Raw genomic sequence first — 13,169 nt, 5'->3', positions numbered from 1 at the left:
ATTTTTTTTTCTGTCCCCTTTGCTTTCCTATCTGAATGGTTTAATTCCATGTGTCTGATTGAGTGGCAATTCAGGCTTTATGTTCAACAAACAAAGGTGTGTGCAGAAAAGTGGCACTACTGCTTTTTGCTCTATAGCCTCTATTATAGACACATTTTCATCTTTTCATTTGGGGTTGGATTTTGATACAGCTGTGGAAAATAGAAGAGGGAGCGCAACTTCTTCTTTCCCTTCCCCAAATGCAACAGGGATGCAACCCACATGCTGGGCTGGGTGCAAGAAGAAGAGCAGGATGCTTGACCCAGTGCTCCTCCATAAAGGGGTGGACAGAGTGAAGTGGCATTCTGCCGGCTGCACTGAGCAAGCCTAGTCATCCAGCAAGGGCTGAATTAAAAAAAGGAGCCAAGGAAATGCTTCTTGCCTTTACCAACAGCTGTGGGCTCCCAGGTGAAGGGTATGGCCATTCTGCTGCTAGTAGTAGGGTTGCACAGGATCAGGACCCGTAATAACAATGGGAACTCTGACAGCTGACTTATGAGCAGGTCTTTTATTCATAAAAAGGATAGCTATAAATAACATTCCAACAATGAAGATTTGCTGGGTAGTGTTTTTCCATCCTGGATTAGGTAGATTAAAGCACGAACAGATGATGATTTGCCTAGCACATGGTGCTAAGATAAATAGTTATTGCAGTGACAAGAACAATAAGGGAATTTGTTGCATTTTTTAACTTCCTAGTTTGGCAGTCTCGGTGGAGCTATCTAAGCAAGGTGCGTGCTGAGCACGTAGAGAGAAACGGGGGCGTGAACGTGGCGGTGTCAGGTGGTGTCAGCCTTCAAGGGCATCTACAAGGCATTTTACTCTTGAGCTTTTCTCTTTTTCTTTTCTGGGGGCGGTCTTCAGTGGGGGAGCTGAACCAAAGCTCTTTGAGTAATCTTTTTTTTTTTTCCTCTCTATTTGTGTTTGGTTCTCTGAAAGCTAAGAGCCTGCTAGAAACCCTCTGTTTAGGACTGGAAAATCTGAGGGTTAGAAATTTTGATTTTGAAATTCAGGATTCTTGGATTTGGTTTTGTTCCCCCCCCCAGCCCTTTTTTGTCAACCTTCCAGACTGCCATTATTAAAGTAGTAACAAACAGCACTGCAGTGATGCTAACTGAGTCTTTAGTTGTGCTAGAAAGTGAAGGCAGACTCAGGGAAAGACATTCCCTTTCCTTATAAAGTCTGTAATCTAAAAAAGCAGGGCAGACATCATGTGATCTCCATTTTTTGGTCTAAAGAAACTTAGCTGACAGGTGCTTGGTTATCAGTTCTCAATGGCATCTTTGCACCTAGGAATATTTTTGAACTGTAGGTGGGTTTTACATAAAGGCCTTTGGACATTGAACCTAAATGCATATGAGGATCTCAGTCAGAGAAGGTAAGAGACAAGGAGTCTACTGCAGGTCACTGAACTCAAGGCTGGTTTCTTCTGGCATAGTGATTGCAGTTGTATCCATAGCTACAGGATAGGCAAGAACAGGAGGGAATATCAAAAACGGTGAAAACTGCACTTAGTTGTGGCCTTGAGAGCCACCGCAGCAAAGATTTTAATGTTCCCCCCAGCCTGGTTTCTAAAATGCGTGAGATCTGACATTAGTCTGCTGCTACCAAAAGGACTTCACGGGAAGTTCGGAGGGGTTGACGTGACGGCTAATGAAGCTTGCATGTGTCTGAGCCAAATGATCCTACCATGTGCTGAAGGGAGGAAGTCCAGAGCTGTTCCTAACGTTCCAGCTGAATGGCTGCAGTCCCCCCATGTCCCAGCAGCGCAGGCAGGAGGGGATGAGAGCAGTCTGGCTCTGACTCCATGGTACAAATGCATAGGAGTCCCAGTCAAAGTGAAGGTGGTGGCACAGCTTTTGTGCTGGGAGCCTGAGTTGTTGCTCTTAGAAGGAAAATCTAAGGCTTGTGAGGGTGAGACTGACTTAAGTCCAAATCCTGTTCATAGATGAGCTGACCTGGGAGGAATTGTCCCTGCAGTGGGACAGGGAAGCACTTCCAAGAAACTTAAAACACAGATGAATATCATGATTAGTGACTGGGTGATTGGGAAACCTACCCTTCAGAGTGAGAGAACACACTAAGTGCTCTTCATTTAGTTGCGTGTTGTCATTTTTTTCATTAGAGTTCCCTCACCACTGAACAGGAAATCTGGAATTTTGTAGCTGTTGGTGAATCACAAACATCAAGTCTTCATCTTTCATGTGAAAACGTGGGCTGGCTACAATTCTCCCTGAGTCTGCTCTATCGGGAACCTTATTCTAATACAAGGTCATTTCCATGGAACAGTTAGAAGCATTTGCAATGGCTCTTTATTTGGCCTTCTGCTCAGCGCTGGTGCATTAACTGCTTACTATCTATTTTAGGCTGTACCTGAGGATTAGACCCTGTATTATGTGATGTCATCATTAGTAAAGCTGAACTTCTCTCCTTTTCCCAGTATTTATGTAAAGTGGATGAATAGTCCACTATTCGCTAGGATAAATAGGATGAAAAACGTCCCCCAGGGCTCTGTGTTGGGGCCAGTCCTGTTTAACATCTTTATCAATGATCTGGACGAAGGGATCGAGTGCACCCTCAGTCAGTTTGCAGATGACACCAAGTTGTGCGGGAGTGTTGATCTGCTGGAGGGTAGGAAGGCTCTGCAGAGGGACCTGGACAGGCTGGATCGATGGGCCGAGGTCAATCGTATGGGGTTCAACAACACTCAGTGCCAGGTCCTGCACTTGGGCCACAGCAGCCCCACGCAACGCTGCAGGCTTGGGGAAGAGTGGCTGGAAAGCTGCCTGGCAGAGAAGAACCTGGGGGTGTTGGTTGACAGCCGCCTGAATATGAGCCAGCAGTGTGCCCAGGTGGCCAAGAAAGCCAATGGCATCCTGGCTTGTATCAAAAATAGCGTGGCCAGCAGGACTGGGGCAGTGATCGTGCCTCTGTACTCAGCACTGGTGAGGCTGCACCTCGAATCCTGTGTTCAGTGTTGGGCCCCTCACTCCAAGAGAGACATTGAGGGGCTGGAGCGTGTCCAGAGAAGGGCAACGGAGCTGGGGAAGGGTCTGGAGCACAAGGCTGATGGGGAGCGGCTGAGGGACCTGGGGTTGTTCAGCCTGGAGAAAAGGAGGCTGAGGGGAGACCTCATCGCTCTCTACAACTACCTGAAAGGAGGCTGTAGAGAGGTGGGGTCGGTCTCTTCTCCCAGGTAACAAGTGATAGGACGAGAGGAAATGGCCTCAAGTTGTGCCAGGGGAGGTTTAGACTGGATATTAGGAAATTTTTCTTCACTGAAAGGGTTGTCAAGCATTGGAACAGGCTGCCCAGGGAAGGGGTTGAGTCGCCATCCCTGGAAGCGTTTAAAAGACGTTTGGATGAGGTGCTTAGGGACATGGTGTAGTGGTGGTCTTGATAGTGTTAGGTTTATGGTTGGACTCGATGATCTTAAAGGTCTTTTCCAACCTATAGGATTCTGTGATTCTGTAATAGTCTTCATTTGGTGAGTGATGAAACACTAGCAACTCAACATTCCCTAGAATTATAAAGACGTATTCTGAAGGATGTGCGCCTCTAAGCTGTATATTTAGCCCTGTGTGTTTACAGCCTGTCTAGTTGCTTTGCCTGGCTCTGAAGCACACACATTTCTGCCCATTGCTTTCTTGTAACAAGAGTCCTCACTGCGCTTCTGTAGTTGTCTAGTTCAGAAGGAAGATGCCCTTTACGTGGCCCATTTCATATCTAAGGGGACAAGATGCATTCTGGCTTCTTCACATATAAATTACCGGTAGAAGGCTTCGTTTACCATACAACCTTGGTTTCAGGTATTTATCAATGTTTGTCTCCCTTTAGACAGCATAGTACAAGTTCCTCAAAGGTGGAAATAACAGTTCTGGCGTCTCAGGGAAATGTTCAGGCTCTGCATAGACGGGGAGAAGGCCTGGTTTGTAGGGGTGTTCTTGCAACAAGCTGTCCTTGCCATTATTTTGTGGCGTGTAGCTAACGTAATGCTAAACAGCAGTTGGAGACATTCAAGCCTGATGATTGTCTTCGCTTTATGTTCCTGGTGAGGGCCATGAAAGCATAGCTGGGACGTCAGATAGCTCAAAACCAGTGAGGCAAAAAATCCTCAAAGAGAGTGGGTGGAGGAGCGGAGAGCTCTCTGTTTTGAAAACATCTCAGAAAAATCTTGGAAGGAGATCATACATCCCATTTGTGTCTTCCTCTCCAAAGAGGAAGACTTTAATCTGCATAAATTAAAACATAAATTGGATAAATAGGCTCCTTATTTGTATTACTCCCTTTCCTGAATGTTCCTTATTTGTAGGCCTCATGATGCCCATTGAAAGACTGAGCAGATGGATATTCTTGACTCAAGGCTTTGCTGAAGGTCATGGCAAGCAGGAATTAATCTTCCTCAATACTTAGCCAAGCTGCACGTCACTTGCCATTTTTTGGCTCAGGTTGTGTGTTGTCTGCAGCTTGGTAAAGTGTATAGTTGGAGTGCAGGGGCAACTGAGGAGAAAGCTGAACCATTGCCTTTCACAACAAACAAGGTCTGGTGTTTCAAGACTGGGAGTAGGAATTGGACGTGAGTTCGGGGAGAATGTGACAGGAAAGAAACCAGAAGAGTACAATCCCTTATCCTTTCAGTGCCTTGTTTTTCTTGTGCATATAATGTATGTACAAGACTTTGAAAGTAACACCAAATCTTCTGTAGCTTAATTGTGCTAGGGAGTTCTTATTTTCATCACATGGATGCAGCTTTTTCTCCTGTAGCTTCAGGCATAACTCAGGTTTCTTGTGTATTGTCAGCATGGAGGACATAGAGAATTGCTGTTGCATCACGCTAAGGTAAAAGTGTATGTTGTCCAAGGGTTACTGCACAGAACTAAGACTCTCAGCTCCTGAACTGAATTTCCTGTTTTGAAATCAACTTTGGCGTGTCACAGCCGGGGTCTGTTGTTCTGAGAGCTGCTGAGCACTTGTGATTCCTGTTGAAGTCAGAGAGCTGCAGGTTATGGGCATTTCTGAAACTGCAAGCTCAGTTGTGTGAAGTTAGATTTTCCACAACAGCCGCTTGAAATGAATGGTCATTAAAAATCCGGCCCGATGCGTCTCATGTCTCTTTCTCAGTCTCGTCAACATGCTCAGTGATTATTGTCTTCTCCACAGGCATGATCGCCAGATAATTATTATTGAACTTTGAGATTCTATACAAAATAATGCCATTTCTTACACATGACAAATATAAAAACAATAGCAATTTGGACATTCAGATAAAGAAATATAAAAACAATTATAGAACTAAAAAGTGTTGTAGAAGGTGAAATTTAGATAAATATCAATCAAAGGCTTGCCAACAGCAAGTTACAGCCAGGTTTTAAAGTGTTAGCCTGAGATACAGGAGATTAGATTCAGTTCCCTCCGTACCGGACTTCTGTGTGATCTTAAGCAAATAATGTGATTATTCTTTTCCAACTTGTAAAAAGTAGATAACACTCTTTCCTCGCAGGTATGTTGTGAGCATAAGCACAAGAAAGATTGCAAAGTTCCCAGAATATGGGAGAATATTCAAGAATACCCTTGAATTGAGATTGTTACATGTAGAGATTTGGCTACATAGTAGCCCTCTGTCTCACACAGTGTTTTCAATTCAAACTACTTTTCATCTGTTTTTGAGAGCTCAAACTGTATTACAGAGGGTTGGAATATACAAATCTGGGGGTTTCCGTATATTGAAGCCCACTAAAAAAGCAGTTTCCACAATAATATTGTCTCCTTTAATCTAGCAACATTATGCTAATTTTTATGCAATTATATTAGGGAAATAAGATTACAAAGCTTTTGTGAAGAGCTATTTATACTACTTGATATTATTTTTAATTACATTCTGATCTCATATTGTTTAGCGTTTCATGCTTGAGCACGGAATTTTCAAATTAGAGAAATTTCAAGTAGCATTTTCAGGAATATCTAGGGCACTTTGGAGTCCAAGTTCACGGCTATACTCTCCTTAGTAACTAGGATATTTTTAAAGATGTTTTACTTTGTGGATAGCTTGCTGTTCATCACAGCCCTCAGCCTCTCCCTCAGTTCACAGAGCCATGGAAAACACAACCAGAAGAGATCGGGAGTGCATGTGGCTTGGTCTGGTGTCCTCTGCCGCTCCTGACCGATGGTGACGTGTGCTGTACGTTACCTGCTGACATACTTGCTCTTATTAAAAGGACTTGCTGACTTGTGGTGCTGGCACCGACAAGGTGACAGAAATAGTAGAGCCCTTGTTTAGGAGCAGCCTGGCACCGAAGGTGTGGTTGACACGTCTGTATGAGGTGGATTACAGGATGCACAAAGAATGGTTTATCTGCGACACTGTGAGAAGAATATTTTGTAGGTTATTCATACATCAGCAGACTTGATCAATCAATTCTCAGCCCTTATTTCCATATAGTCATTCTTTGCGCTTCCTCGTGGCCATCTGAAATACCTATTACTTATTTGCAAAAAGTATTTCTAGTATATAATATTTGTGTACTACTAATTGCGCACTAACGTGAATACGCTTTCATACACTTCAACTTTAATAGAAAAAAGAAGCTACAGAATTTTCCTTTTTAAGCTCAACAGTTTAGCACAAATTTCTTACGTTGTAAATTCTGGCAGAGCTATCGTATCGTTCACAGATTTACAGTTCCAGAGCTGGAATCGCTGCTAGAATGATTAGAAGTCAGCACTGAATGTGGAAAGCCCATAAACTTAGCTGAGCTGCTTTGCAATATCATGGTATAAAATTATTACTAATGCAAATTAATCCTTTGTTAGGATAACAGTAAAATATAAATTATATCAGAATAACTTTGTAAGTAACATGGCTTTACCTGGATAATTTTGCTAAAGGAAAGCTGCTCAGTTGCAGATAGACGCCAGGCAGCAGCCAGTGCACATTGGAGATTTCTCCTTGTATGGGGCATTTTGACTAAAACGTGGGGTGACACGGAGGCGACCCACACTCAGCATTAGCAAACAAAAGCAGCCACTTCTGCGTAGAGAAAATATCCATGGTGCTGTTCATACTGATATACTGATGGACTGCTCACACAACTGCTCCGCTGTCCAAAATCCCCATATTCCCCACTGTACACTGTATTGTTTGTTCCAGCAGTGCCCTCTGCTGTCTGATAGCCTTGAATGTATGTCCAAAGAGCTTTTTGCCCCGAGTCTCAAGTATTTTAAATCTAGTTCCCAAAAATCATTTACCTTTAAAAAGACAGAGAAAGAAAAGATATAACGATATCCTGTTGTTTTATTAATGTACAAGTTACACATTAACTTTAAATAAGCAAACACAAAATATCCCCTAACAAAGGTATGAGTATAGATGTCTGTCATTTTCTAGCTACATTCTCATCCGAGAATTAAGGTGGAAAAAAATGGCATTTTCAGAACCGCTTAGGCATCTTAAATCTCCAATACAATTAATCTACTAAAAGGTTAAGCCACTCTCCTGCATTTCCTTGTTTGAAAATTATTAATTCAACAACTCATTAAACACATCTCTTTTTTTTTTTAGCTTGTAAAGCATCAGTACCTCAGATTTACACAAGAGAAAGAAAGGCCATACAATTTCAGGTGTATTCTGACAACTTCTGAGTACTCCAGTACTCAGTACAGAGATATTTCAGGGGGCCCAAGCACAAGAGCATCTGTGGAGACAAAGATTCTTATCTTTTTGGATGCCCTTTGAAGTGCTGCGGTTCATCGTATGGTTTTGCTTACAAGTTTGGGGTTTGTTCTGTAGATATGATCTAACTGTGCTTAGAAAAACAGCCACTGTTGGCTGCATCAATTTGTAATTGTAAGCGAGAGGCAGGGAACAACTAGGTTCTGTTGTGTCTTGCTCAATCTTGAGCACTTTAGAAGTTTTGTGATGTCACTAGAGTCGATCTGAAATTAGGACTTACATCCTCACTGAACTGGGGTCCAGGTTAGTGACACAACAGTGACGTTCTTCTCTGAGTTCCATCAGTCACATACTCCCCCCTCCAAAACCAAAAAATTACTGCTCTCCATTTTCTGACTCTCTAATCCTTTATCCATCTAATTTGTTTGTGAACCAAAGCTGAATTCACATTCATTCCATTTTAAAATATCCTTTCATTCAATTTTAAAATATCCTTAAAGACTTTTAAACTACTGATGTGATCGTTCACCTTCACAAAAACTGGCCAGATTTTGCTCTTGATAAAGGTTGCTTTAAGCAGATCATCTGTATAGTAGTAAATATGTTTTCCACTTTTGGGTCTCCTAGCAACTTAAAGGTAATTGGCTATGCCCTGAGTTGGTAACCCAAATATTTAAAAACACGAGTGGTTAAAGTTTAATCCACTGTCACGAGGATGATGTGGCAAGAGAAGCTGTGTGTCAGGATTCATTCTTCGCCTGGAGAACAAGGTGGCAGTAACAGTCATGGAGTGTGATCTCTTAGGGAATATGGGATGAGTAAAGCAGACCTCGTTAAACAGTTGAAAGTAGGATTTTCCACCATGAATGGATACACAAACTGCTCTGCTAACCACACTAAAATCTGGAGTCATTCGTTAGTACTTGCACTGGGCATCCCTCAACTGACCATTAACATAGCATCTGTGATCTTCAACTGCACCGTCATCTTCACCAGAATGGCGACAAAGGATCTGCACAAGCCTATCTCTGTACTCTTCTGCAATTTGGCTTTTTCTGATCTCTTCACCAGCTTTTCCGGCTTTTGGATTTCAATGCTGTTCATCACCAATCCTGACATTACAATCTTTGGATCCAAGGATATGCTTGCACCTTATGCCTTATACACTATGTCTATTTTATCCACCATCTATAACTTGGTAAGCATTGCGATTGAACGCTATCTGGCTGTGGCTGAAAGCATGAGGACAAGATTCAGGGTTGCTAGAAACCATTCCATAGCTGCAGTTTTCATTAACTGGGTCCTTGCTTTCTTTTTGGGCTCCTTGCCATTGATGGGGTGGAACTGCTTGCGTATGGAAAAAAATCTCTCTGTCCTCTACAGTCCGTTTTGCGTCAACTACCTCATCTTCATCGCCATTCCCAACGTTGTGGTGGCTTTTATTGTACCTCTCTTCACTTACCTTAGAATCATTATCATCCTGAGGAAAAGAAAGCTGAGAATGAAAGCATGCGGACAAGCTACTGGCACCTACAAATCAGCTGAAATCCAGGTTGCCAGAACCAGTATTTTTATTTGGCTCCTGGCGTTAATCTCCTACGCTCCTTTTTTCGCAGGAGTCATATTCGATGCAACTAACCATCAGTGCCACATTGATCTCTACCCAGGCGTCTACATCTTTCGAAACTGCACGGCTATGCTGATAACCATGAACTGTTTGGGAAACCCCGTAATATATACCCTGAAAGCCAAAACTCTGGGGGCTAAACTCAAGGCTCTGAAATGCCTCTCCGCCAACCGTGTCCGAGCCTGCACCGTTGAGAACATCTAGCCGGGACTGCCCTGGCCGCGGGACTGCCGGCCTGCCTGACCTAGCCGGTGTAGTCAGAGGGAGCAACGCCGGACTCCCTCTCCCGCGCCCCGGGCGGTTCAGCACCCAGCGAGGGGACAGCTCCGGGGCGCGGAAACCTGCGCGGGGCGCGGAAACCTGCGCGGGCGGGGGCTGGCTGTGCAGGCAGGGCGGGGGCCTGGAGCCCCGGGGCTTCTCCCGGCAGCTTTCACAGCCTTCGGCGGCGAGCGAGCGGGGCGCGGCGTTGCGGGTTCCCTCGGTGCGGCGGGCTGGCGGCCGGCCCGGCCTCGCAGGGAAGCGGGGGAGCTGCTCTGCCGGGCCGTAAAAATAACTCCATTAGCCGTGCTGACTTCGCGTTTGGAGATCGGCTGCTGCTGTGCTCGCTTTGCCGCCGGGATTCACATCCCTTTTGTGTTGCTTTTGTGTTTTTGAAGGCAGTTAAATGGCTAGCGGGTTTTCAGCAGTGGGGGGGAAATGTAATTTTACTTTCTCATTTACAGTCAGACAAATCGTATCTTTGAATATTTGATGAATCTCTTTATCAATGGGGGCACTCAGCACTGTTTTACTGTTGTAATTCGAATGGCACTATGTAGCTGGCTGGCATGGTTTTGTGAGACGTTTGTGACTACACTTTTCATATTTCTGCTTATAAACAGAGGCACGCTTCAGTCCGTGGCTTTTGAAATTTGCACTGTTCTGGGAGAAAACCTCACTTGAATTCTTCAGTATCAGAACTGCAGTTGAGTTGTCTGTACAAAACGAAACAAAATAAAAATGTTGAGACCAAGTATTTTGTAAAAGGAAGATGTCTTACCCCCTCCCTCTCCAAAAAAGAAATCGGCCGCTGAATAGTTGATCTGTCAGATCCTAGTAGAGATGAATGCTTATTCTTAGTTATACAGGGATGTTGTCGAGAAGAATCTCAGTGCTTAAATTTCTTCTCTCTTGCACAGTTACCAGTCTAGAAGCCTTGATTGAACAGATCCTGGTGACATGAGCTCGTCTTTCTGTTTTCAAAGCATGCTCAAACCCTGCTCAGTGGATCTACACCAATGCGATAATCCATGCCGGGGTAATGTTCTCATGGTCCAACCACGATCAGCCCTTCCAGTACAGGTTGGAGTTTTCAGGGGTCTCTTTCCACTTTGTTTGCTTTGCGGTCCTTGTTTCAGCATTTCAAAAGGTTTGAGTGAACCAAGAACAAAATCCCATTGATCCGTTCCTGAGCAGGTATGAGAAAAGAGCACGTTGCTGTAAGAAATGGGATTGCCCACTGTGTAAGAAATGGGCAAGTGCTGTTAGATTAACAAAGCCGATACTCAGTGTTTGATGCTTATGGCTATAAAACCCCTCTTCTGCGCTGCTTTACGTTGAGGAACTGGGAGAATTTCTTTTTTCTGAATTAAAATTCAGACATTTAAGGAAATGGATGGCACTAAATGATACATAACTAAAATGAATTATTTAAATGGATAATGTAACTCAGGCAAGATAAATCTGGCTCCATTTTTTTCTTCTGAACACTACTGTTCTCTGTGTGTGTGTTCTGTTAAATTCCCACCACCAGCCTCAGGAAGTGTTTGGCTAGAAACTGAACGTCCGTCTCCTACTGAATGTATTTCAACCTAAACTTAATAACAGGAGATTCAACCAAAACCTACCACAGGGCAGATGGTAAAGATCAGCCTGGGGGTGGTTTTGTTATGCGATATTTGTGCTAATAATTTCTATTCATCTCCATATTGACATTGGCAAGGGGATACGTAACGACCAGAATATTTAATGCATCACTGTCTATCGCGGTGATTGCCATTTCAAAAGCAAGGTGACAGCTGGAATCCAGCCAGAATCCCCTTAAGAGGGGGTATATATATATATACATATACACACACGCATATATATATATATATAAAAAGAATAACCTCGGGCCCTGGGCGGGCAGGGTTGCGCACTGCCCGCGCTGGGCCCCGCCCGCCGCTCGGCGATGGACTAGCGAGCCTGGGTGGAGGCGCTCGGCGCTCCGTTGGCCGGAACTGGGGCAGTGGCGGGCGCCATGCGGGTACCGCGGCCCTGCGGCGTCTGCGGGGCGGCCGGAGCGGCCAAGTACCGCTGCCCGCGCTGCGCCGCCGCCTAGTGAGGGCCGGGCCGGGCCGGGCCGGGCCGGGGGGCAGCGGGCGGCGGGCACGGGGCGGGGGCGGCGGGGAACTGGGGGCGGCAGCGGCGGGGGGTGGGGGGCGGCGCGGCCTTGCCCGCCCGGTGAGGGGAGCGGCGGCCGGTCGGTGAGGGGTGAGGGGAGCGGCGGCCGGTCGGTGAGGGGTGAGGGGAGCGGCGGCCCGTCGGTGAGGGGTGAGGGGAGCGGCGGCCCGTCGGTGAGGGGCCGCCCCTCGCCCTTATCGGCGCCTCGACCGGCGGCTCTCGCCCCGCAGCTGCTCCGTGCCGTGCTGCAGGACCCACAAGGGTGAGTGACCGGCGGGCCGGGGCCGGGGAGGGGGCCGGGCGGTCCGCAGCGCTGCTAACGCCGTCTTCTCCCGCAGAGCGATGCACGCCGGAGCCGAAGCGGGAGCAAGAGAGGTCGGCGGGCGGACAGGCCTTCCCCGGCGGGCCGAACCACGGCGGGCAGCAGGCAGGTAGGTGGCCCGGGCGGGCTGCGAGGGCGCGGGGTGTCCCCGGCTCCCCTGCAGCTCTGCCGCCCTCGCCCGCAGACGGCCCCTGGTCGGTGGAGGACATCCTGACAGAAGATGACGAGCAGGACCGCGTCCCGCTGCAGAAACTCAAGCTTTTAGGTAATCTTGAGAAGTCAGAAGACAACCGGGTGTGCAGGTGGTGGCGGGCCTGTGGCAAAGCAAGCAGAGATGCTGATGATTGCCACGAATTCTTCATGGAGCGCTGCAGTTTATCCCAGTCGTGCACTTCATTGCAAGGCGTTAAAGACTTAAATGTCAGATACCTGGCCTCTTGCCATGTCTCTTTGAAAGTTTATTTGCAAAATAAGGGTGGTCTCAACCACATTTGCAATTGTTTGAGATTAGTACTGTTTATCTTTTTCTTTTCTTTTTTTTTTTTTTTAAAAGGGGAATCAGAAGAACTGAGAGGCTTGCTTCTGAATCCACATCTCAGGCAGCTACTGCTGACAGTCGATCAAGCAGAAGATAAAAGCTCCCTCATGAAAAAGTACATGCAGGAGCCGTTATTTGTTGAGTTTGCAGACTGCTGTTTGAGAATCATTGAACCTCCAGAGAAGGAGAACATTCTTCCTGAGTGAGCTACTTTGGGAACGTTTTTCTTTCCTTGAGATTTTTTCCCTCTGACAGAAGAGATTCGACAGCACCCCATGCTACTGTGGTGCGCCGTTCTGTGTGGTTCCTCAAGGTTTGGTCACACTTTGCTTATGGATGTCAGTGCTCTAATTTTCAATTTAGAGTTGATAAGCAGTGACATAGTCATGTTGGAATGATTTCTAGATACTAGGAATTAAACTTGATGTTCTGTGGACTTGCTTTCTGTTGGTACAGAAATACTGTCAACCATGGGAAACGTTGCTTCCCAATAACAATTATATTAAATATATTTGCATTTGTTTTAATCCACAAACTAAGCGGAAATGTTTTG

General features: G+C 45.7%; 2 protein-coding genes across 2 annotated transcripts; both read left to right on the top strand.

Annotated features, from left to right (window-relative positions):
- Nucleotides 1-8,570: 8,570 nt before the first annotated feature.
- Nucleotides 8,571-9,539, top strand: LOC142417330 (lysophosphatidic acid receptor 1-B-like). The gene has a single exon (XM_075517903.1). It carries the CDS (start codon nucleotides 8,571-8,573, stop codon nucleotides 9,537-9,539), a length of 969 nt encoding a protein of 322 aa, XP_075374018.1.
- Nucleotides 9,540-11,551: 2,012 nt separating this feature from the next.
- ZNHIT3 (zinc finger HIT-type containing 3) lies at nucleotides 11,552-13,100 on the top strand. Its single transcript, XM_075518241.1, has 5 exons — nucleotides 11,552-11,693; nucleotides 11,987-12,018; nucleotides 12,095-12,187; nucleotides 12,263-12,343; nucleotides 12,632-13,100. The coding sequence occupies exons 1-5, from the start codon at nucleotides 11,614-11,616 to the stop codon at nucleotides 12,820-12,822; spliced, it is 477 nt and encodes a 158-aa protein (XP_075374356.1). The 5' UTR covers nucleotides 11,552-11,613; the 3' UTR covers nucleotides 12,823-13,100.
- Nucleotides 13,101-13,169: the final 69 nt, after the last annotated feature.

Source organism: Mycteria americana, chromosome 15 (genome assembly GCF_035582795.1).
Source record: "Mycteria americana isolate JAX WOST 10 ecotype Jacksonville Zoo and Gardens chromosome 15, USCA_MyAme_1.0, whole genome shotgun sequence".
NCBI lineage: Eukaryota > Metazoa > Chordata > Aves > Ciconiiformes > Ciconiidae > Mycteria > Mycteria americana.
This window is presented reverse-complemented; position numbering and strand designations above follow the sequence as displayed.

What these genes read in the sequence shown, in the direction of transcription:
- ZNHIT3 (XM_075518241.1), top strand. Translation starts at nt 11,614, where the DNA reads ATGCGGGTACCGCGGCCCTGCGGCGTCTGCGGGGCGGCCGGAGCGGCC. An exon ending in CCGCGCTGCGCCGCCGCCTA is followed by an intron (nt 11,694 to 11,986) that starts GTGAGGGCCGGG and finishes CTCGCCCCGCAG; the next exon opens with CTGCTCCGTGCCGTGCTGCA. An exon ending in GCAGAAACTCAAGCTTTTAG is followed by an intron (nt 12,344 to 12,631) that starts GTAATCTTGAGA and finishes TTTTTTTAAAAG; the next exon opens with GGGAATCAGAAGAACTGAGA.
- LOC142417330 (XM_075517903.1), top strand. Translation starts at nt 8,571, where the DNA reads ATGAATGGATACACAAACTGCTCTGCTAACCACACTAAAATCTGGAGT.